This window comes from Neovison vison, chromosome 6 (genome assembly GCF_020171115.1).
Source record: "Neovison vison isolate M4711 chromosome 6, ASM_NN_V1, whole genome shotgun sequence".
Taxonomy (NCBI): Eukaryota; Metazoa; Chordata; class Mammalia; order Carnivora; family Mustelidae; genus Neogale; species Neogale vison.
Window position 1 is genome coordinate 221,569,307 of NC_058096.1, and position 22,447 is coordinate 221,591,753.

Consider the following 22,447-nt stretch of genomic DNA (forward strand, 5'->3'; position numbering starts at 1 on the left):
CGGGTAGAGACACAGAGACACAGAGAAAGGGGGACAGAGACAGAGACGGGAGCCTGGGAGCCAGCAGCAGAAACAGAAGAGAGACAGAGACAGGGAGACACAGTTTGAAGAGAGGCGCAGGCAGGACACAAAAATCACCCCTTTACTCACCGCCCGGTGGCCGCAGGGGTGGGGGACGCACCCTGGCCAGCACGCCACACTCCAGACCACAGAGACAGAGACATACAGGGCCCTGGGGAAGCAGCCCCACCTGTGGGACCTTCTCTGAGCCACAGGGACGCCAAGGGACAGGCTGAGCCCCTCCAGATGCCGTGCCTTCCCTGGACACTCAAGGAAACCCCGGGGAAGGGCCACATTCCTACCTCCCCCACCCCAGCTGGAAAGAGCCAAGCAGCCCCAGGGGATTTCAGGGGACTTGCCCAAGGGCAGGGAGGCTTGGAGTGGGAGACTCCAGGCAGGGCTGGATTTAGGGTGAGGAAAGTGACTCAGGGCATGGATGCCGTCTTCCCTTAACGATGGGACAGTTTGCTCATCACGGACTTCTGGTCGCCCGTTCTGACTTTCTATGACACGAACATAGCCCTCATTCCGGGGCCTGAGCTGTGGATGGGCGAGATGAGGGCCTCACCTGCGAGTCCTGCTCTACGCCATCCCCGTCCTCCTCCCTGCCCTGGGGGTGGGGGGCACCCAGCGATCAGACCATACACGTTCGTCCTACACTCTGAGAACTTTTATTCCCGGGGTCCGGGGTGCTGCCTGGCTATAGGATGAACAGGATGGGACGTGGACGCGGGGGCTCGCGGGTTCTCCGGCCAGGGCCGGGGGGGGCATAGTCAGGGCTGGGGTCGACCCCGGCCAGTGCACCGATGGGGCGGTGGACGCAGCCAAGTACAGTTGAGCAGGCCCAGCAGGTGTCTGGGCTTGGAACGTGAGCGCGGGGGCCCGGATGCCCCGCGCAGGAACCGGGGGGGCCGCACTGCGGTGCTCAGCGGCCCTGAGCTTGGAGCCTTTGCATCTGTAGGATCTGGTTCAGGATCCTCTGCACATCTTCATCCATCTGACCCTGGGGTGGGGGAAGCAGAGAAAGAGAGAGAGAGAGAGAGGGAATGTCTGGGCACTCCTGTTCTGGCTTCCCTCTTCCCTCCCTCCCCACCCCTGCAAGGCCATGAACCCCCCCACCCCTGACGCCACCAGCCCCCCACCATACAGACGGAAGGACAGGCCCGAGTGCCGGTGGCCTGGCATGACTCACCTGAATGGCGTACAGGAGGTGGCTCCTGTACAAGGCCACCACCGCGCTGTGGTCCCTGGCAGCCTCCTGTGGGCACGGGGGAGAGGTACTTGGAAAAGCAGGCCCCCCCCAAAACATCCCAAAGCCCCCCCCTTTGCACCCAGAGCCCATGCGCCAGTGCAACAGCTGTTAAAATACAGAACCGCTTTCCTCCCCCGGCCTGTGACCTCACCTTCAGCTGCTCCTGCAAGGCCTTGACCTGGCCTCGGAGGGCCTCCACCTCAGCCGTGCCCTGGGCCCCCGGCTGGTCCTTCAGGGCCTCCTTAAGACTGAAGACTTCCTTGGAGAGCTCTGTGATCTGGTGGAGGGAGATGCGGAGGGGGGACCTCCAGTCACCCTGAGCCGGGGGCGGGGGCATTGGACCTGTCCAGCACCTCCCTCGGGAGGAGGCAGGCAAGGGAAGGTCATAGCCTAGAGGCCCGCAAACTCTTGGCCCTTGGGAGTCTGGTCGGTGAGCTAAGAATGGCTTTCAGGTTTGTAAGTGATTGGGGGGAAAATGTCACTAGAAAAGTGATGTTTCGTGACGCAGGACAATCGAATCGCATCCACGTTTCCGAGCGCGCACAGGAAATTTCACGGGTGCGCTGCTGCGCCCATTCACGGACACGTCAGAGCGGAGAACACGGATTCTGGCTTTTTCCAGAAGCCGGCCGATCCTGTCACAGCCCCTCTTGCAGGCTCTGGGAAGGGGAGGCTAATGGAACAGAGGCCCACAGCAGCCTGGCCTGGTGGGGTTGGGTCGGGTTGCCCTGGGTTTGGGTCCTTCCCTGCCCCTCTCCTGCAGGGGATCTTGGGGAGACGATTTAACCCCTCTGAGCCTCAGTTTCCTTATCTGAAAAGGAAGGGGAATCACAGTTCTCACCTTGGCGGGTTACTGTAATTCTGAACCGAAGTTAAATTGAAACTGTACCTGGCAAACAGCAGGCACTCAATAAATGCTGGGCTTTGTTATTATACTCCAGATCAGAGGTTCTTAACCAGGGGCCATCCTGCCCTCGGGGAACCCCAGGCCATGTGTGGGAACGTCTGTGGCTGTCCCAACTGGGGGTGCTTCTGGCATAGAGAGGGTGGGGTCAGGGATGCTGCTTGGCCCCCCCAACGGCCCCCCAATAGAGAATGACCTGACCCGAGCGTCACTTGTGGCGAGGGGGAGAGTCCCTGCAACCAATAAACCAGAATCACAACCACAACTTTTTGTTTTGCAAGAGGCGATCATGGGCTCAGAGAGGTCGACTGACTTGCCCAAAGTCACACAGTGAGCTAGGGCTGGGGGGCTCAGAGAGGTCAACTGACTTACCCAAGGTCACACAGTGAGCTAGGGCTGGGGGGCTCTCCACTAATGTGCCCTTGGCTCTGGGAGTCACGTGTGCTGCCCAGTGACTGCGCGACCCGACACGTCACTCTGATGTGTCACACTTGGCCTCTCAGAGCCTCAGCTTTGCTCATTTAGAAAGCAGGAATAAGAATGCCTTCTGGCTTCCAGGGTCAGAGGGAAATTAAAACCGATAGTATGTGAAAACCACCTAAGTCAATAGCCACGGGCCGCTGTCACCCATCATCATTACGGAAGACCAGAACTTGGGAACCTGGGTCCAAACACTGGCTGAACCTCTGCGTGCTGTGCAACCTCGGGGAGGTGGCATCCCCTCTCTGTGCCTTGTTTCTTCAACTGGGGACAATAAAAGCACCAATCTTACAGGAACTTGACGCAACGATTAAATGTGTTGGTCTGTGTCAAATACATAGCTCGGGGCCTAGCATGCAGTCAGCACCCCATAAATGTTACTGCGGTTCTAATTCGTAGTTAGAACAGTCCCCACGTGTCTAACCGCCTCCTTCCTTCTCTGCACCTCAGTCTCCCATCTAGAAAATGGGCTGATTGTCTTAGACTTGTTCATCTGGGCATTCTTGGATTTCCCCCAACCTCTGTTGGGTGGGAACCTCCCCTCCAAGGGAGCGTAGGGAAAGGGGACGCACCTTCTTGTCCTTCTCCTTGGCCATGTCCAGGGCCTCCTGGGCGCGACTCTGGGCCTGGCGTGCCCGCTCGGCCTCCGTGCGCAGCCCCCGCAGCTGCCGCTCTGCTGTGGCCAGCTGGGCCTCCGCGGCATGTCGCTCACTCTTCATGAACAACGCCTCCCTCTGGACCTGCGGCCCAAGCCCACGCGGGACCCTGAGGACACGGCAACCCCAGAGTCTCCTGACCCTTCCACCCTGGCCCGAGGACATTCCAGCCCAATTGGATATTGAGGAGTTCAACTCAGGGGGGTCCCGGGTTCTTCCCAGACACCGTGACGACTCTGACCCATGCTGACACTTCTGACGTGCTAGCTGTGTGGCCTCGGACAGCTGACTTAACCTGTCTGGGTCCGTTTCCTCATACGTAAAATCAGGGTAACAACAGCCCCCACATCGCAGGGTAATTCTGAGAAGGAAATGGACGGATCCCGGACATGTGCTTCCAAGAGTGCCCAGTGCACAGGGAATGTGAGGTTCAAGGTGCTATACTGTCGTCATCACTAGCCTTCCTTTCTCGGTCTGTGCTGTAAAGGTTTATCGGCTTCTTACAAAAGAAAACAAAGCCAGAAGAACATGGATGAGAAGCCAACCAATGTCCACAAGTTGATGACTGCATTTTCACAAAAATATCAAGACCAGAGCAATGTCAGCTTTGCAAACACTGGCCCTCCCGGGGAGGGGGGGTGTCGGACATTGGCCTTTGTAGAAATAATAGCTGCAGGGGAGTGTAGGTAAGTAGATGCTCCACTCAGTAAGACTGGCTACATCTCTCTTATTTTATTTAAGATTTTATTTATTTATTTGACAGAGCGAGACTCAGCGAGAGAGGGAACACAAGCAGGGGGAGCAGGGGCAGGAGAAGCAGGCTTCCCATGAGCAGGGAGCCCGATGCGGGGCTTGATCCGAGTACCCCGGGATCATGACCTAAGCCGAAGGCAGATGCTCAATAATAGAGCCACAGTCTGTCAAATAAATAAATAAAATCTTAAATCTTAAATATGTGTGTGTGTGTATATATATATATACACACACACATACACATATATATAATCACATTCCTTAGTCTCAAATAAATGAACAGCTCAGCATCAAAATCTACTAGGTTCAAAATGTTAGATTAAAAATTATGATAATAATAAATATAATAAATAATATGTTAAAATATAATATAAAATAAAAATATATAAGTAAAATATAATAAACAATAATTATGATAATAATAAAATAATAAAAGTTAGATTAAAAATAATGTTCAAAACATTAGATTAAAAGCCTCCTACTCTTGGGCTAAAGCATCAAAAATGATCCAGAGGCAAAATGACAAACTCTAAACAGCCAGAAGAACCTCAGGGAGCTTTCAGGCTAGCAGAGAAGATGGACGTCACAGTAAAAAACATCAGGGCGAAAAGCCCAATTCACTGCCTACAAAACCACAAGTGGACATGGATTCCTACCTCACACCATACACACCATTAGCACCAAAGCATGAGCCCGACTGTGGAACCAAAGCAATCAGTCTGAGAGCTTGTGTGACCCTGGGGTGCACGGAGGACTCCCAGACAAACCATTAGAAAAAATGATGGGGTCGGGACGCCTGGGTGGCTCATTCGGTTCAGTGCCTGCCTTCAGCTCAGATCACGATCCTGGGGTCCTGAGATCGAGTCCCATGTCCCAGGCTCCTAAGCAGGGAGCCTGCTTCTCCCTCTGTCCCTCTCCTGCTTGTGCCCTCTCTCTCTTTCCCTCTCCCTCTTTCTCTCACATAAACAAAGTCTTGAAAGAAAGAAAGAAAGATCGGTAGATAGACGGATGATAAGGTTAAAAGCAGCCGAAGGTTTTGAAAAAGATAACACAAGTTGAAACGTCCCAGAGATCAGAACTGCCGCAGGGTTAGCCGTGCACCTAGAAATGCTAGCAGGGTCAGGTGCGTACCGGACCGGAACCAGGGCTGTGGGTCAGACCGCCAATGGGCCACCGGCTGGGCTGGGACTTGGCTGTGCTCGGCGGGGGCCCGGCCCGGCTCACCTGGAAGACCTCGGCGCTGGTCTTCTCGTGCCGCCGGCCCAGCTCCTCCAGCTGCCCCTCCAGCCGGGCCACGTCAGCTTGCAAGGCCCCCACGATGCGCTCGTGCTCCAGGCGGGCCACGCTCCCCACACGCTCCCGCTCCAGCTCGGCCCGCAGCCGGGCGGCCTCCTTGCCCGTGGCCACCACCTCCTGCTCCAAGCTAGCGGCCCGGCCCCGCAGCTCGAGGGCCTCCTCCTGCAGCCGGTGGTGCTCGGAGGCCGGCACCGCCGACTGCCGCAGGGCCTCGGACGCCTCGCGCAGCTCCGCCAGGCCCCGCCGGGCTTCCTCGCAGGCTGCGGCCAACTCGGCCGCCCGGGCCTCGGCCGCATCCCGTGCTTGGCCCAGCTCGGCGGCCACGGCCCGCTGCTGCTCCCCGGCGGCCGTGGCCGCGGCCAGCTGCTCCCGCAGCACCTCCAGCTCCCGGCTCTGCTCCAGCCGCACCTCCTCCCGCCGGGCCAGCTCTGCCCGCAGGCCCCGGGCCTCCTCCTCGGCCAGCAGCCGGCCCGCCCGGGCCTCGTCCAGCCAGGCTGAGGCCGCCTCCAGCTCCCGGAGGCGGGCGTCCCGGCCTCGGAGGTCCTCCCGGGCCTGCTCCAGGGCGGCCCGCAGCTGGACCACGTCCCCGCCGCCACCCCCAGCGGCTCCGCCGCCCTCGGCCTCCCGCACCCGCTCCCGGAGCCGGCCGGCCTCCGCCTCCGCTGCCTGGCACTTGCCGTGGGCCGCCTCCAGCTCGGCGGCCGCCTCCCGCTCCCGCTGCCGGAGCGCCTCCTCCAAGCCACGGATCCTGGTCTCCAGCTCTGCCTGCAGCTGTTCCCAGGCCTCCGCAGCCCCAGGGTGGAGGACGGGGCCCGGGGGGCCCCTCGGGGCTGTGGCCGCCCCCGCCGTGGCCTCCACGCGCGTGGTCTCCATGCCCGCAGGCTCGGCCCCCACAGCACCTGCTTCCCTGGCCGTCATTGCTGCTTCCTCTGCTTCCAGCTTTGTGGCCTCTGCTCCCGTGGCCTTTGTTTCTGGATTTCCTCCCTTTCCCAGAGCCTCAGGTTCTGTGACCTTGGTCCCTGTGGATTCTGTTTCTGTAGCTTCGGTGTCCACGAGTTTTGTCTCTGTGGCCTCAGTGCCCATGGGTTTTGTCTCTGTGGCCTCAGCCCCCGTGGATTTTGTCTCTGTGGCCTCAGCCCCCACAGATGTTGCCTTCACAGTTTCCACTCCTGTAGCCTCCTCGTCTGTGGTCTCAGCTCCATTCACTTTGGCTCCCTGAGCCGTGGTGAGCTCCATTTCCATTGGCCCGTTCCCGGTGGTCTTGATTTCCGTGCCCGTGCCCTCCCCCACGGCTGCCTCCTCTTCCCCGGGGGCCCCCCGTGTTCCCTGTCGCTCCAGTGCCCGCAGAGCCTCGGTATGCTGCCTGCGGAGCTGGTCGAACTCAGCCCGAAGAGAGTCATAGAGGGCCAGAGGGACGACCTCAGCCGACCCGTTCACCTCCATCTCGTCCTTCTCGAAGCTCTCCAGGATCTGGGAGGTAGTGGGGAGCTGGTGGGAGCTTGTGGCTATGGGGGCTCAGAGTAGCCCTGCCACCTTCCCTGCCCACAGACTTAAGCCGTGTGCCCACCCTGACCCCCCAGGGAACGACCCCTCAGGTCCTCAGATCTGTCCCGCCCGCCCCCGACCGTCCTGAGCCTCAGTTTCCCCACCTGGACCTTCTCCATCAGCTCCTGGTTTTGTCTGGTGAGTGCAGCCACCTGCTCCTGCAGTGAGGCCAAGAGCTCCTGGGCTGAGGGGCTTAGCTGTTTGGAGAGCAGAGCCTCGGCCCCTGGGGGGCGCACAGAGTCAGCCCCAGGGGGCCTGGGCCACCGGGGATGGGAGCTAGGGGTCTGGAGCAGGGGGTCGGAGCCCCCAAGGCAGGCAGATGGAATGCATAACAGGTGGGGGCCGACCTCCCTCCCAGCTTCAAACTCTCTCCATGCCTGTGGGTCAAGTCTCCATTTCCAGGGGCCTCAGGGACAAGAGGGACAGGGGTGCGCGGAAGGAGAATGGGGTTGGGGGCTCACCTGGAAAGTCAGACAGTTCACCCTCCTCATCCTGCAGAGTGGCCACATCGTAGCTGGTGTTCTCCCGCTCATTCTGGGGAGGGGACGGGGCCCACTCAGGTCCCTACCCCCTTCCCAGCCCCAAGACCTGCCCCCAGGAATCTAGAGTGGACAGGGGAGTTCATGCATTTCTGTCGCTCCCCAAGCACATGACTAGCCGTGTCTGGCCCACAGTGTTTGCTGAGTGCCAACTGTGTGCCACGGGGCTACGCTGGGCTCCCCGGGAAGGACAGGGAACAGCCCAGCCACTGTGCCAATGTGTGACCATAACCCGATGCCTGGGGGGTGAATGCACATCTTGTGGGGGGGGCACACGGAGAGAGGGATGCAGGGCTGCACCCCCATGACCGTGTGTCCGGGATCCTGCACTGGGGGTCAGGTGGGGCTGAGGGTTTCTGCCTGTTAGGAACAGCTCAGGGTTTGTGGGTCTGCGGGGAACCTGGGGATGTAGCGTGGCCCCGCACCCCCCTCCCCGTGTGCCTTCCTGTGACTGCGTGTGACCTAGTGCTTGTGTCTGAGTCTGTTGTGTGGGTGTGATTGCTTCAGCGGTGTTTGCAGATTTGGGTGGGTCTGTGTGCGAGAGCACAGGTGCTCGCGCATGTGTGTGTAATCACGTGTCGGGGGAAATATTTGTGCGTGTGCATGGGTTTGTGGGGGTGCCGTCTGCGTGGGATGGAGGAGCGTCTGTTGTGTAGGCGCCGGTATTTCTGGCGTGCGCGTGGGATCTCGCTTTCCTCAGGGATGCTTGCGGTGGTCGCCGGTTTAAGGTGCAAGACCATGTGTGTGTGAGGGCGGCCGCTCACCTCCGTGGGTCCCGGCCCCGCATCTGGAGAAGTGTCCACTTTGGGCACGTTATGTGTGCGGGTGTGGTGCCTGCAGGTCTGACTGTTGTGTGTCCTCGTAGGAGAGCCTGCGCGAGTACTGGGGGGGTTGTCCCGTCACCTAGGGGGGAGAGGCCCCGCCCCCGCCCGGCCCCGCCCCCTGCCCGGCCCCACCCCCCACACCTCCAGCAGGGACAGCCGGCTCTGCAGACTCTCCACCTCCCGCCCCAGGCTCTCCTTCTCCTCTTGCTTCTCAGCCAGCAGCTGCTGCAGCTCTTGTACCTGGAAGGGGGACGGCAGCAGGGGGGCTTGGCCAGCCTCTGGGAGGAAACACGGGGTGCCCGAGGGGCTGGCTCTCTGCACCTGCCACCTACCTGTCTCTCCAGGCTGTGGAGGGAGCTGGCCTCTGCCTCTGGCAGCTGACGGGAAGAAGGGGGGGACCAGGCTCGAATCTGGGTTGAGGGTCGTCCCCGCCCCACCTCCGTAGTAGCCCCCGATCCCCACCACAGACATCGGCTGTGCACCCACTGTGCACCCAGCACCTTGCTCGGCCCCTGACTCATTACTAAGGACTTTTTGAGTGTCTGACCCTGTTTGGGGCCATAATTCATTCACTCGCCCACTGAAATACCCATTCTTCCAATAAACACCCAGCGTGTACTGTGAGCCAGTCATGGTGGGCTTACAGTCAAACGGGTGAACATGAACAAGATACATGGTATCCCAACAGCACGAAGTACTTCGAATAAAAATAAAGAGAACGGGGAAGAGAGTGGGAGCTACCACAATTTTAAATAAGCTAAGCAGGGGCGGTGTCTTTGGCAAGCAGTTTCTGAGCAAAGACCTAAAGGAAGAGAAGGAGAGAGCCACAGGAGCATCTGGGGAAGAGTGTTCCAAGCAGAGGGCACCACACACGCAAAGGCCCTGGGGCAGGAGCAGGCCTGGAACACTGGCGGAAACAGCAAGGAGGCCCGCGTGGCTGGAGGAGAGTGAGCGCAGATGGAGAGAGGGAGGTGGGAGCTAGGAGAGGTGAGGGGAGTCTTCCCTGCAAAACTGCACCCCACGCCAGGCTTAGCCTGGCCCCTCACCTCCTGCTTCCTCCGTTCCTGGTGCTGCTCCAGGCCCCGGATCTTCTGCAGCAGGCGGCCCCTCTCCTGTCGCAGCCGCACGATCTCCTCATAGGCATCTCGGTCATCCTGTGCCCCCCGCCCCAGGGACCCACCACCTTCACGTGAGGCCCAGGGGCTGCCCCCTCCTACACCTGAGCCAGAGCTTCCCCCCCTCCTGCCTGGCCCCTGTTCCTCCCCTGATAGTAGATAGTCGATAGTCGATAGTAGGGACGTTGCTCACCGGCAGGGGGATGCTGGCAGGGGGCTGAGGTGCCTTCCGCTTCTTGGGAGCCCCTCGCTTTTCATGGCTGGACACGGAGTTCTGGGAGAAGGCGGGGAGGGGGCACATGGGGAACGGGCCAGTCTCCCACCCAAATACACCAGCCCAGCCCACCCAATGTCATCAGCCCCAACTCAGGCCTCACTTCCTGCATGACCCTGAGCAAGCCCCTTCCTCTCCCTGATCCTCGCTTATCCCGGCACAAAAGTGGCCGTGGTTCCTGAGAGTTCCAGATCTAATGCTTTGCTCTCTCCCCCTTTGTGCCTTGCTACGTGCTACTAGACCAGATCGCCTACAAGTTCCCTTTCCGTGTGGAACGGAGATGCTGTAGAGCTAGGAGGGAGGAAGAGGCCACACCTGCCTTTTTCCGTGACCTACACCAGCCCTCACCAAACTCAGTTCCCTCTGCCACTCGACCCCAGCCCCATGATTTGGCCCCATCCCCGCAGTGTTCTCACCCGGTTCTGAGAGTTACGCTGCTGTCACTTGGTGGCAGCGTACCCAGAAAGCGGCATTCACCCCAAACAGGTCTTCCTAGGTCATAACCCCGGGACAAAAGTCCGTCTCCTCCTTCTCATTCCATAAAGCTTGGAGCAGGGAGGGAGGAGGCAGTGTGTGCAGGGGGAGTGGACTCATTCACTGCTTAGAGATCCGTACCTGAGATGATGCCTCGCCTGAGTCATCCTCTAGGAGGGCAGGGAAGAGAGGGAAGCAGGGTCAGGCACTCTGTGTTAGGGACTCCATTCCCAGCCCTAGGAAGGGCACTAGGGAGGGGACTCATGGATGGAGTGGGCTACCAATTTCCCCAGAATCGGGACTTTGAAAGTAGGACTCAACTACTTTTGCAGACGGTAATAGGAGGGCCATCTAATAAAGGGAGCACAGTGGCACCTCCAGGATGGCTCAAGTAGGGGTGCCAAGTCTTAGGAAGGGCAAAGATCCAAGGATAAGGATGGCCCAGGAAAGCAGAGTGGACCCCTAGATTAATCCAAAAGCTCTGGGGCTCCTTGAAACTGTTCTGAGTAATATCAGGGGAAACATGAAACCTCTCCTGATGCAGCAAATAGAGATACCTTGAAACTACCTAGAGTAGGGAAAGGGGTGACAAGAGACTGCTCGGGAGGAGATGGGGTGCTTAAATTTGTATGGGGGGACTTGCATACCACTGGGTGGTGAGGGGCGCTGTGCCGCCTCCTGCAAGAGATGCAGGATGAGTTTGTCCCCCGCGAGGGCACCGTAGTGAGCAGCGTCCTGGCCCAGTGCGTCCGTGATGCCCGGCTGGGCCCCGCCTTGCAGCAGAACCTCCACTGTTTCGGGGTTGGCCCCCTCACAGGCAAACATCAGCGCTGTCCTACCAGGAGAGGGGGCTACTGAGGAAGCAAGGACGTTCTCAAATCCCCAAGCCCTCCTCAACAACCCAGGCTGGGGTTGGGGGGTGGGAGAAGAGGTCAACTAGTTCCCCCACCCACAGAAATTAACGACTTGCTCAAGGTCATATGGCATACAATGGACTCACTGGAAGGGCAGATACTCACCTCCCCTGCAGGTCCTGGTCATTTGCTGCTGCCCCCTGCTGCAGGAGGAGGCGGCACAAATCTGTGTGACCCATCTGAGCTGCTATGATAAGGGGCGTTGTACCTGACTGGTGGGAAATTAGGGGAAGGACGAGACAAAAGGTGAGAGGCTGACCTTGTAGGTAGGGAAGCCTGTATGAGTGCCCCTGAACCTCACTCCAGACCTTTTCATACTCTTTAAAGGGAGCCCGGGGTGCTGCCACTTGGTGACGGTGTACCTCAAATACAGCATCTTTCCCAAAAAGATCCTAGAGGCTCACCCGATCTCGGGGATTCAGATGTGCCTTGAAGGAGCAAAGCATTTCTGAGCAGGAGATGCAGCCGCCGGCCGCTGGAAAAAGAGGGAGGGTAGATAGCGCAAGGTTTAGACATTTTCTGCGGGCCTTCTGCCTGGGGTGATTCTTATCCCTCATTTCATGAGAAGTTCCCACCTTCCCTGGGAGGTCAAAGGCAAAGGTATGACCTCAGGAAACTGAGGTCCAGCCAGGTCCCTGGTCATCCAGTAGGGTCAGAGGCAGAGCTATGATCAGGTCCGCTAACCGCTGTCCCAAGCTCTCTCCATATTCCATCACAGCTCCCTCTTCAGGTGCAACTTTTGACTAATTTTTATGTATTTCTTCTCTTTCATTTAACTAGTATTGTTTAACTATTTAACTATTAACTACCACACTCCAAATCTCATATAGAGAGTGTATGTTTGCTGGAGGGATCTGACGTCGGTTGAGACTGGGCAGGCTTCTTGGGGCTGGATCTGAATTCTGAGTTTTAAAGGTGAAAGGGGGACGGTAGATGTTTCTGAGCAGGCAAGAGCCATGAAGTGGGAGAGAGCTTCGTGAGGTCAAGGAAGTGGGAGACTGTGTATGTCCAGAGCCGTGAAGAAAGAAGGGTTTCACGCTAGGGGTCACTGGAAAAGTCGACGAGCTCTATCTGATGGCCTTCTCTGTGTCTGAGCGGGTATGCAATTTGGTTTTCTGCTCCCCATGCTTAGAACGGAGCCTGACACACAGAGCAGGAACTTAATAAATATTTATTGCATGAAAAAACCTAGTGATCTTCCACTGTGACAAAAGGCATTTTCCACCACTAGGTGGCAGCATACGCCAACGACAGGGAAGTTTTAACCCGTGCCTTAAAACCCTTAAGCAAACCCAAATACGTGTTCCCAAAAGGTCAGACGTTTCTTGAGCCATTGGTGAAAGTCATTCCCTAACTGGGCATGATGGACAGACGTTGGGCAGGGATCGGGTTCGGGCAGGTGGGTGCCTTCCCCTCCCTCACGCAGGAGTTTGGATCGGATGGTTTGGAAGGGTGCTTGGACCTTTGGCCTGCCTGAGATCCTCTAGGATTTGGTCAAAGGAAATTGCACTCTGGACACCCCCCCCCACCCCAACACGGCCACCACAGTTGTCACCAGGCCTGCCAGACATCAGGCTGTGCTCTGGGGTCAGACAACCTGGGTCCTCTCTACTTTCTTGCGGGCCGGCCTCAATCACCTTGCCTGTCCAATGGGGTGCCTCTCTGTGGCCCAAAGGGTTGCTGAATTTTAATGCTGGGCCCCTCGCCTGGCACACAGCAGGTACTCGGAAGGAAAGAGGAAGGAGGCAGGACGTTCATGGTAGGTCCCCCGGACCCCGGGTAGAAGAATCCCTAGCCCTATCCCCTCTGGGTCATGGTGAGCAGGGCGATGCTGGGCCATACCCACCTGCGTGATGCAGGGCTGTCCACCCGCTGCTGTCCACAATATCCACCATGCAGGAGGCCTGGGACGGGAGGGGTGTGGGTCACTGGAGGTTCCCTAGGAACTGCCCCTTCTTGGGCCGGGATGTACTTCTGGCCCCTCCCCTTAGCCCTTCTTCCTCCCCCATCTCCACCCAGACCCTCAGGTGACTCGCTTTTCGGAAAATTAGTGAAAAAGTGGAAATCGCCAGGAGCTCAGGAGAAGCTGAGGGTTTGGGGGGCCGGATAGGAGCTCTGAGAGTGACTGTGGCTAAGAACGACGTAGAGTTAGGGGCAAGCTGGGGCTCAGGAGATTCTGGTACTGGGAGTGTATCTTGGGTGTGGGGAGTAACTTGACACTCGGGGAGTATCTGGTTGTCCGGGGAGTAGCTGAGTAAAAGAGTCTAAGACATAGCTAGGATTCAGGGAGTATCTGGGAGCTTGGGGGATTTCTAGAACTCGGGGAGGAGGGGAGGAGGCCCGGGGAAGGAAGCATCTCAGGTTGAGGGAGTATCTGACACCAGAAAGTAGATGACCTGCAGCAGCTGCTTCAAACACTGTGGGTGCCCGTACTTGGCGGCCAGGTGGAGGGCGTTGTAACCTGAAAAGCAGGGAGCATCTGCCTGGGCTCCACCTATGCAAGGAGCTTCCAGCTGCTCCCCAAACCTGCGTCAACCATCTGTGATGAGCCTCCCCGTGTCCAGTCCGTCTCCAGACCCTAGGTACTTCTCCACATCATGAGACTCCCGGTGGCCAGAGACTCTCCAAGCTCCAGCTAGTCCACACCCCAGACGACACTCCACTCCCACGCCCTCCTCAGGCCCCCCATCTTGGCGACACCCCACGACCCCAGCTCCTCTGTATGCTCAATGACACCGCCCCTGGGAATCCAGCTGTCCATGTTCCAGCTAGTCTCTAAACCCTTGCCACTCCGTGTGCAATCTCCCCGTCTTTGATACTCTACAAATCTCCTGCTGCTCCCCAAGTCCGGACTGCCATGCCTCCTAGGCTGCCCCAAACCTTCAGACATGGCTATGCCCCACCCCTACTTACCTCCTGAGCTCCAGCTATCCCCTTTGGCCATGCATTCAATCTCAGGGCCCCAGTTGTCAGAGGCCCAGATTCTCCTTTTGTCCTAGCTACTCCACATACCTAAGATACTACTCCCTAGCCTCTGCTTGTGAGTCTCCTGTCCCCCCAGATACTTCTCAAGCTCGGGTACTCCTCTAGTCCCGTGACTTCCTCTGACCACTACCTGAGTCCTGACCACTCCAGGACCACAAGCTGTTGCCTGACCCTGACTGGTGCCAGCTAGAGTCTCTTTCCTTCGGCATCGCAGCCTGACATGTCCCTGTGCCTCCCTGGGAGCACCCAAAGGAATCCTCCTCCTTTTCAGGGAAGCCACAGAGCAGGACGAACCGGACCCTCAGGCTGGGCCCCTGGTCTTAGCTCCTCATCCCTCCCCGAGGCCCGGCAGGCAGTACCTGCCCCATCCGTGCTCATGACGTTGGCGCCGTGAGCCAGCATCACCTCTAGGCAGCTGGCTGCACCCCTCATGGCAGCCAGGTGGAATCTGGAGGTCAGAGATAGGGGATCAGCTGCAGGATGACCAACCCCTCGTCCCTCACACCCCCCCAGGGCATGGGCACTCACGCGGACTTGCCCTCGGGGTCCAGCTTCGTGGGCACCAGCCCCTTGCGGGTGATGAGGGCGGCCACCCGCGCCGCGTCGTTGCTCTCCACGGCCTGCAGCAGCCGCTCGTCACTTTTGCCCCACTCCTGGCTCTGCGGGGGACACCCAGAGGGTCGTGGGGCCAGGCGATCCCTGCCCCCACCCCGCTCCCCCTGGCTGGGGCTCCAGGCTTCACCACCTGCCCCTGGGCACTTGCCTGGCGCCTGCCTCTGGCTGCCGGCTTCGGGATGGGGCAGGGGCCGCAGGGCGGGCAGGAGCCAAGGTCAGTGGGGCTGAGCCGCAGCTGCAGGGGGAGGTAGTCCTGGGTGGGGGTCTGAGACAGCATCCCCCCCAGCCTGCATCCCCCAGCATCTGCCCCCAGGGCCAGCCTACACCCACCACCAGCATCGTCCTAGTCCATTTCCCCCAGATCAGCGCCCGGATCCTTTAGTTAAAACCCCCTTCCAACATCACCCCCACCTCCAAAATCCTCCCACAGGACCCCCTAAAAGTATCCCTTTAAATGTCCTCAGAACTAAAAAAAAAAAAAAAAAAAATGTCCTCAGAACTGTTCTCCGCCATTCATCCTTCTTAAACTGACCCCAAAATGCCACAATTGTCCCCCCAATGTTACGGGTTCTGTTCCCCCAAAAACGTTACTTAGCATGAAATGCATTCCAAAATGTCTTCCCCAAATTCCTTAAGTTTCTCCAAAATCATCCCCCCAAATGACCACAACATCTGTCCTAAAAATGTCCTTCCAAAACAATCCCTTGAATGCCTCCTGAATTTGTTCTCCAAATGTCAATATATTGTCCCGAAAATGATCCCTGAGAATATAGTCCAAATTGTCCCCTCAAACGAACCCACCCAAAAACTGTTCCTCCAAACTGTCCCTCCATATTTTCCAGTGTCCCCATCTGTTCTCAAAACTGCTTCCCAGAACGTACCCATGTCTCCCCAAATGTCCCACCCACCCCCCAACCTCTGCGCCGCACCCCCCAACCCCCTCACTCCCGGTCTTCCAGGGTCTCGGGGCAGGGGTCCAAGTCGGGCGGGGGCGGGGGCGGGGAGGGGCGGAGTGGGGAGGGGAGAGTAAGGGCCCGAGCCCCGCCCGCTCCCGCGCCCCCTCCCCTGGCCCTACCGCGGAGGAGGTGGCGGCGCACACGCACAGCTGCTTCATGGCGGCCAGGGCACAGGGTGCCGGGCTCCGTGCTCCGGGAGGCGACCGGGCCGCAGGGGGGTGGGGTGGGGCGGGGGGTGCCCTGGGGAGGGACCGGGGGTTGGAGGGAGGGGCTGGGGGAGCCTGGAAAGGGGGCCGGAGGGGCCCCCGGAGGGAGGAGCTGGGGGCTGCAGGGCGGAGGGGGTCCAGAGGGAGGGGCTGGAGGGGTCCGGAGGGAGGGGCTCCGGGGGCTGACGGAGTGCCTGGTGGGGCAGGGAGGACCCGGAGGGAGGGGCAGGGGGCATAGGTCGGGGAGGCCCGAAGGGAGAGGCGGGGGGAGGGGGTGGGTAGTCCGGGCCGGGAGGGAGGGGCTGGGGACCAGGAGAGAGGGGCTGGAGGGAGGGCCTGGAGGGGGTCCTGAGGGAGGGGCTGGGAGAGCCGGGGGCGGGAGCCTGTGGGGCGGGGGTGTTCGGAGGGAGGGACTGTGGGCTGACGGAGGGCCGGGAGGGAGGGGCAGCGCGGGGATGCTGGGGACCCTGAGGGAGGCCTGGGACCCTAAGGGAGGGGCTGGACGGGGTCCGTAGGGAAGGGCTGGGGGACCAAGAGGGAGGCCTGGCGGGGGTTGGAGGGAGTCGGAGGGAGGCGCAGGGGCCTAGAGGGAAGGGCTGGTGGGGGCCGGGAGGAGGGGCTGGAGTGCGCTGGAGGCAGGGGCCGGAGGGAGGGGCGGCTGGGACTTGTGGGGGCCAGAGGGAGGAACTTGGGGGTACTCGAGGGAGGGGTGGGGGTCCCGCGGAGCTCTGTTGCCCGGCCCGCGCGCCCCGCCCCCTCCCGGAGGTCCCGCCTCCACGGTAGGGGGCGTGTGGGGGAGGGGCTAGTCTCCGAGGCCGGTAGCCGCCCGGGCACTCTCTGACCTTCCTGCTTGGAGGAGGATGCGGCCCGCGAGGCCGGCTCCCTCGCCCCCACGGGCCGCCCGCTCGATCTCCCGGGACCCGCCTGCAGCGTCTCCGCCTCGTCCGAGCTGGCCGCGGGTCGCAGGGGACTCCGGGCCCGATCCCTCGGCACACAGAGCTTCCCACTCTGCGCGGCTACGCACGCGCGCACCGGGGGACCCAAACTTGAACCTGAGTCCAGGGCCCTGCCCCCAGGCGCTCCGCACTTACATTTATGCGACCCCCTCCCCCGCCCCAGGTACTTGCTCACCTGCTTCAGACTTCACTGTCCTCACCTGGAAAATGGGTTTCAAAATAAACCGTAGCTACTGTCCGCGGTGGGTTATCGGAGGACTAAGGAGATCGGCCACGCAAAACGCTCCCCAGTGCCAGGCACACAGTAAGGGCACTCAACATGGATTCATTCGTCAAACACGGATGTGCTTGCGTCCGCGCGTATCTAATGCTGAATCCCGAGGACACAGGCCGTCATAGGTGGTCCGAGCCGGGAGAGGACCCATCTGCTCCCAGGGTCTGGGTCTCCTGGGTGTTCTCGCAGACTGGGGGCCCCTTGACCGCAGGGCCAGGCACCCCAGGGTGGAGTGGGGCCGCTGGTAAATGTTTGCATTGTGAATGAATGACTCACAAGGCCAGGCCTTCTGAGCCATGTGAATTTCAGTCACTGAGTCCATTTGTCCTACAGGGTGTCTGGCACTGCAAAGGGCATGGCTCCCCGTGGTGACAAGACCTGTCCCCGAGGGTCCCTTGGGGGTCATATACACCCAGGGATACACCCAGGGATTCATGAACCAGGGTGACTGGGGCTGTAGTGAGGGAAGCCCAGGCCAGCCGGAGCTCAGAGAGGACTCCTGACACTGGGGAGTCTGGGAGGAATTCCGGGAAGAGCTCAGGGGAGGATGGGCAGGGACAAGATCATGTTCAGGAGAAATGATGAAATTATCACTCGCCTCCACCAGCCCAGTTGCCTGTGTCCTCCTGGTCCAGGACCAGCTGTTTGGGGCTCACAGTTAAGGGTAGGACGGAGGAGGAGGCCTGTCCGCGGAAGGAGGGGGAAAACAGGAAAGGGAAGCCACGAGCCACGAGAACTTCCAAAGGTGGGACGGCCCACTGTGTTGATGTGGCTCTGAGTTCACAAAGGGGCCAATGGGGTGAGTTGGGGAGACACAGAAATGAGAGGGGAGAGAAAGGATGAGTACACAGACAGCCTTCTGGAAGCTGGGGTCAGTAGCCGTGACTGTAGACCGGAAGGGGGAGCCTGAATCTGCCTTCGTCATGTTAACTTACTGTGTGACCTTGGGCCAGTCCTCCTTCTTTTCTGGCTTTCAATTCCCCGACTGCTTCATGGGACAGATGAAGCAGTAGGCACCCTAGGGCTGGGCGCCTCCACCCAGGCACCGCGGACATTCAGGACCAGAACGTTCTCTGTTGGGGGGGCTGTCCTGGGCAGCGGGGGGCTGAGCAGCATCCCTGGCCCCCACCCACTGGATGGCCAGGGCACCCCCAGTGTGACCACCACAGACATCCCTAGACTTGGCTCAGCGTCCCCAGGGGGCAAGATCTGCGATTCTTAGAACATCTTTGGGCAGGAGGAGGGGGAGGTGGGGCAGAGAAAAGGAGAGTCTGGTACTAAGTAATCAATCAGGGAGGGGTGGGTATTGAGGGCTCCTGTGACTCACACCTGGTGGTGGACTGCCCCTCTCAGGCTTGCCAGGGGGGAAGTGAAGTGGATCTCCCAGCTCTCGCCTCAAATTTCCAGGTGCCGGGGCGCCTGGGTGGCTCAGTGGGTTAAGCCGCTGCCTTCAGCTCAGGTCATGATCTCAGGGTCCTGGGATCGAGTCCCACATCCGGCTCTCTGCTCAGCAGGGAGCCTGCTTCCTCCTCTCTCTCTCTGCCTGCCTCTCTGCCTACTTGTAATCTCTCTCTGTCAAATAAATAAATAAAATCTTTAAAAAAAAAAAAAATTTCCAGGTGCCTTGGCCTGTCCTCCTGGATTCTGTACAAGCTTAGACAAATGCCCCTCAAACCAACCCCCCCAGGCACGTGGGCACCACCATCTCTCCCCCCACCCCCCACTCATCTACCAGCTAACCTCACCGGCTGTTAACTCCATGCACGTACCCATTCCTACACATGGTGCAGCCCCGTCCCTGCAGGCTCCCTGCGGGGACACCTCCGCCCTGGTCTCCTAGTCCCTGGACTTGTCCCCCAGCTTCCCGAAGCCTGCATCAGCTCTTTTCTCTCTCCTGCTCAAAACCCTCCAACAACCTCACTTGGGGTAAAATCCAGACTGCTCTCTTGGTGGGGTGGGGGGGCAAGGGTCTACGGAAACTGGTCCCCTGGTGCGCCAAGTCCCACCCCGGCCTGGTTTTGTGCAGCTCAAGTCCCAAGAATGGTTTTTACACTTACAGGTGGTTGGCGGGGTGGGAATCAAAAAGAGAATAATATTTTGTGATCCATGAAAATGACACGAAATTCACATCTCAGGGTCTATACGTAAAGTTTTATTGGAATGGAGCCGAGCCCATCCACGGGCAGCAGTCTGGATTTTACTCCCATCATGGGTCAATGAAACCAGCCCTGAGCTCCAGCACCTACCCCAGGGTCTGGCCTGTGGTAGGGACCCAGTATTTATGTCTGTCGAATGAATTAAAGAATTAATAACTCTGGAGAATACAAATGAGAGGCAGACAGACTTTCCAGGAAGCAGTGGGAATCCACGGACCTCCAGAGGCTCCCATTTTCTTGCTTGTGGGACTTTTCTAAAACCTGACATAAGGGCAGGAGGCCCGCGGGAACTCCAGGACGAGGCTCACAGCTCCAGTTAAATCCCATCTTACGAATGGGGAAACTGAGGCCCCGAAAGGCTCTGAGAAGGCTCAGAGCAAGGATGGCCATGTGTTGGGGGCTCGAAGGAAAGGCTGGTGGGAAAGAAGCAGGAAGGGGCAGGGAGGGTATGCCAGGCAGCAGGAAGACGGCCAAGGTGCGGGGGCTGGCCTGTGAAGACGGAGGGAACTGGCCCCAGAGACAGCCGGGGGTGGGGTGGGAGGCAGGTGTGTCTGTGTGTCTGCAGTCACGCAGTCACGGTGTTTGCTTTCGTCCCTCTGGGGAGCCGAACAAAAGCCGAACTTGACTCCTGCTGTCTGCCCAGAAACTGGAGACAGCCCGTGGAGGGAGGGACAGTGAGCTGCCCAGCTGCCTGATGGGGGACACGGAGGGCAAGCTTCTCCCCGCCCGCCCCCAGATCTCTTGGGGCTGCTGCCCAGGCTCCTCCCTGCCTCCCAGAAACCCTCACACCCAGCCTGAGGCTTTAACCCCTGTCCGCACCCCCCACTCACCCCCACACCTGTGCTATGCGCCCAATACCCCCATGTCCCAAATTAGGTGTCTTTGGGGTTGTTGTTGGTTTTTTTTTTAGCTGCACAAAACCTTTTGAAGGATTTGATTTCAATATAATTCTGCTTTTCGAAATGAAACAATGATATGGCTTGGGTTACCTGGCTACCACATCTCAGGAATTCTGGGGGGGGGGCGGCGGTAAATGGGAACAGTCCACCTTAAGAACGGATTTCAGATGGTACAGAATTTTAGGTCATTCCGCAATGAATGAGTCTGACTCTGTGAAACATTTTGTAAGTGGTTCGTGAGCCTTTATTTCTGCCTCCGTTGCTCCCTACCTATTTCTTTTTTTATCAGTAGACTCCCTTCCCCACCCTAACCTCAGGGACGTCCTAGCTGTGTGACCTTGGGCAAGTTTCTTAACCTCTCCGGCCTTCTCTCCGCATCTATTAAGTCGGATAATAAAAGCTCCCACCCAATACGATTGTTAGGAGGAATAAATGAGCTAACATCTGCAAAGCCCACAGTAAGCTCCTTATGGTGTTCAAAAACATACAAATAAAACCAAAAATAGGTGAAGTAAGTAAAAATGAATTCAATGATACTACATTTAAATTTTGCAGATGAAAATAAATCAAAGAAAAAGGAATATTAAGGTTTAAATCACAGAAATAAATTAAATAAGAGGGGTTGGGAAAGCCCGAGGGAGCCACCGGGGGCTGGGGACAGACCCACACTCACCCAACTAGACAGGACGAGGCCACACCCAAACCCAGAGCCATCTGACTTTATAAGCAGGCACGTTCCTATGCCCCTTCCTTTTTGGCTTTCCACGACTCCTTGGGCTGGGCCTGCTTCAGGATCACCCCACTCACACGCTCTACTCCAGCCCAAGGCACCTGCTCATCATCCTAAGATGCCCTGAATCCACCGGGCCTGGCCCACCCTCTGAACTTTGCCTGCACTGGTCTCCATCCTCTAACCCTAGATTCTCTCAATCCATGCCCTGGACTGGACCCCACACTAGCAGGCACTTGGAGGGGTAGGCACAAGGGGGTGTGTACGACGGAAGAAGGAACATTTCCCTCTGGGAGCTCACAGTCCAAGGCATGGCTGCATGGGAAGCCAGCTCCAGCCTACCCCAGGGCCTTTGCACTGGCTGTCCCCTCTGCCTGGAATGCACTTCATTGAAATATACACACAATTCCCTCCCTCTTTCCCTTCTGATCTCTGCTCTGACATCAGCTCCTTGGTGAGGCCTTCCTCAACAACTTGCTTTAAATTGCAAAAATCTCCCCTGCCTTGGGCGCTCTCTTTCCTTGCTTGCCTTTGCACGTACATACCTTGTTTACTATCCACCACCCTGCCCTACTGTCAGCTCCAAGAGAGCAGGCATTTCCTCCTACAACAGTGCCTGATACAAACATTTGCTGAATGAATACTCAAAAGCCAGCGATAAGGGTCCTTGAGAAATTGAGTCTTCAGAAAAGCAAGTGGCCACTGGAGCTTGGGAGAATGGAGACCCTTCTGGAAGAAGAGTCCGGTTTGACAGAGGGTTTGACAGGCTGCAACGTGTGCAAGAGAGGGCTTTCCCAGCAGAGGGACAGCAGGGGCAAAGGTCCTGTGGCTAGAAACTGAGCAGGAAGCAGTAGGGACATGAAGGCAGCAGGGTGCTGTAGACAGGAGAGGGAGTAGAGGGAGCAGAAGCTACGGGGTGGGGTGGGGGTGCTGAGGAGCCTCGGGAGAACCGGGAGGGGCCTGGTCGAATGGAAACTGCCAGAAGGATCAGAGGAGGGGCCGAGGACAGTGTTCCAAAGGCCCAGTGGCTCCTCTGCCAGACCCTGGGGCACCGGAGCCTGAAAATCGGGGGACACTGGGCATCTCAGTGGCCTCAGACTCACCTCTGTCTTCTTAAATCGCGCCCGGAGGGTCTTCATGGCTGGCGTCTGATGGTTCTCCTCAACCCAGGCCACCTGGGGAAACACAAGATTGGGGTGGGATGGGTACCTGGTAAGCTGGAGGGTCACCCACCTCCCCTTCCTCAAGAGGACCTCTTCCTCATCCCTGGGCCATTTCAGACCCTCAAGCAGGACCCAGACGCAGGATGCCCCATCTCCTAATTGCTGTGTGTCCTTTGGCAGGTCACTTACCCTCTCTGAGTCTCACCTTCCCCAACTTATGAGACTGACGCGCTACCTACTGCGCTAACGAGGCACCTACCTTCCCCAACTTAAAATGAGGGAGATAATCCCCTTTTGACCCACTTGTGGTGGGTTTTCAGTGACATCCCTAGCATAGAGCCTGGTAAACAGTAGGTGCTCAATACATACACCTCACCAGTATTCCCTGCTGTCTGAGCAGATCCAGCCTTTCCTGGTCTCC

The 22,447-nt window shown here is 58.5% G+C and overlaps 1 protein-coding gene across 2 annotated transcripts; it reads right to left on the reverse strand.

The window, feature by feature from the left end:
• Positions 1–98: 98 nt before the first annotated feature.
• ANKRD24 (ankyrin repeat domain 24) lies at positions 99–22,137 on the reverse strand. Of its 2 annotated transcripts, none has more exons than XM_044254538.1 (20): positions 14,835–15,041; positions 14,600–14,730; positions 14,431–14,519; positions 13,483–13,547; positions 12,933–12,990; positions 11,491–11,561; positions 11,192–11,298; positions 10,820–11,007; positions 10,314–10,342; positions 9,618–9,698; positions 9,356–9,463; positions 8,642–8,686; positions 8,451–8,549; positions 7,408–7,480; positions 7,051–7,169; positions 5,330–6,871; positions 3,269–3,436; positions 1,464–1,589; positions 1,253–1,318; positions 99–1,063 (listed from the first exon to the last, which is right to left on the reverse strand). In XM_044254538.1, the coding sequence occupies exons 1-20, from the start codon at positions 14,961–14,963 to the stop codon at positions 986–988; spliced, it is 3,372 nt and encodes a 1,123-aa protein (XP_044110473.1). In that variant the 5' UTR covers positions 14,964–15,041; the 3' UTR covers positions 99–985. The 2 variants fall into 2 exon arrangements, with proteins under 2 accessions (XP_044110473.1, XP_044110474.1); XM_044254539.1 differs by lacking the exon at positions 14,835–15,041 and adding an exon at positions 21,967–22,137 and having other exon boundaries at positions 102–1,063.
• Between the last annotated feature and the right edge of the window lie 310 nt (positions 22,138–22,447).

Excerpts from the sequence above, each read along its gene's own strand:
- ANKRD24 (XM_044254538.1), bottom strand. The coding sequence starts at position 14,963 with ATGCTGTCTCAGACCCCCACCCAGGACTACCTCCCCCTGCAGCTGCGG. Across the intron at positions 13,548-14,430 it reads CATGAGCACGGATGGGGCAG|GTTACAACGCCCTCCACCTG; the intron begins GTACTGCCTGCC and ends CCTGCTTTTCAG. Across the intron at positions 1,590-3,268 it reads CCAAGGAGAAGGACAAGAAG|ATCACAGAGCTCTCCAAGGA; the intron begins GTGCGTCCCCTT and ends TCCCTCCACCAG.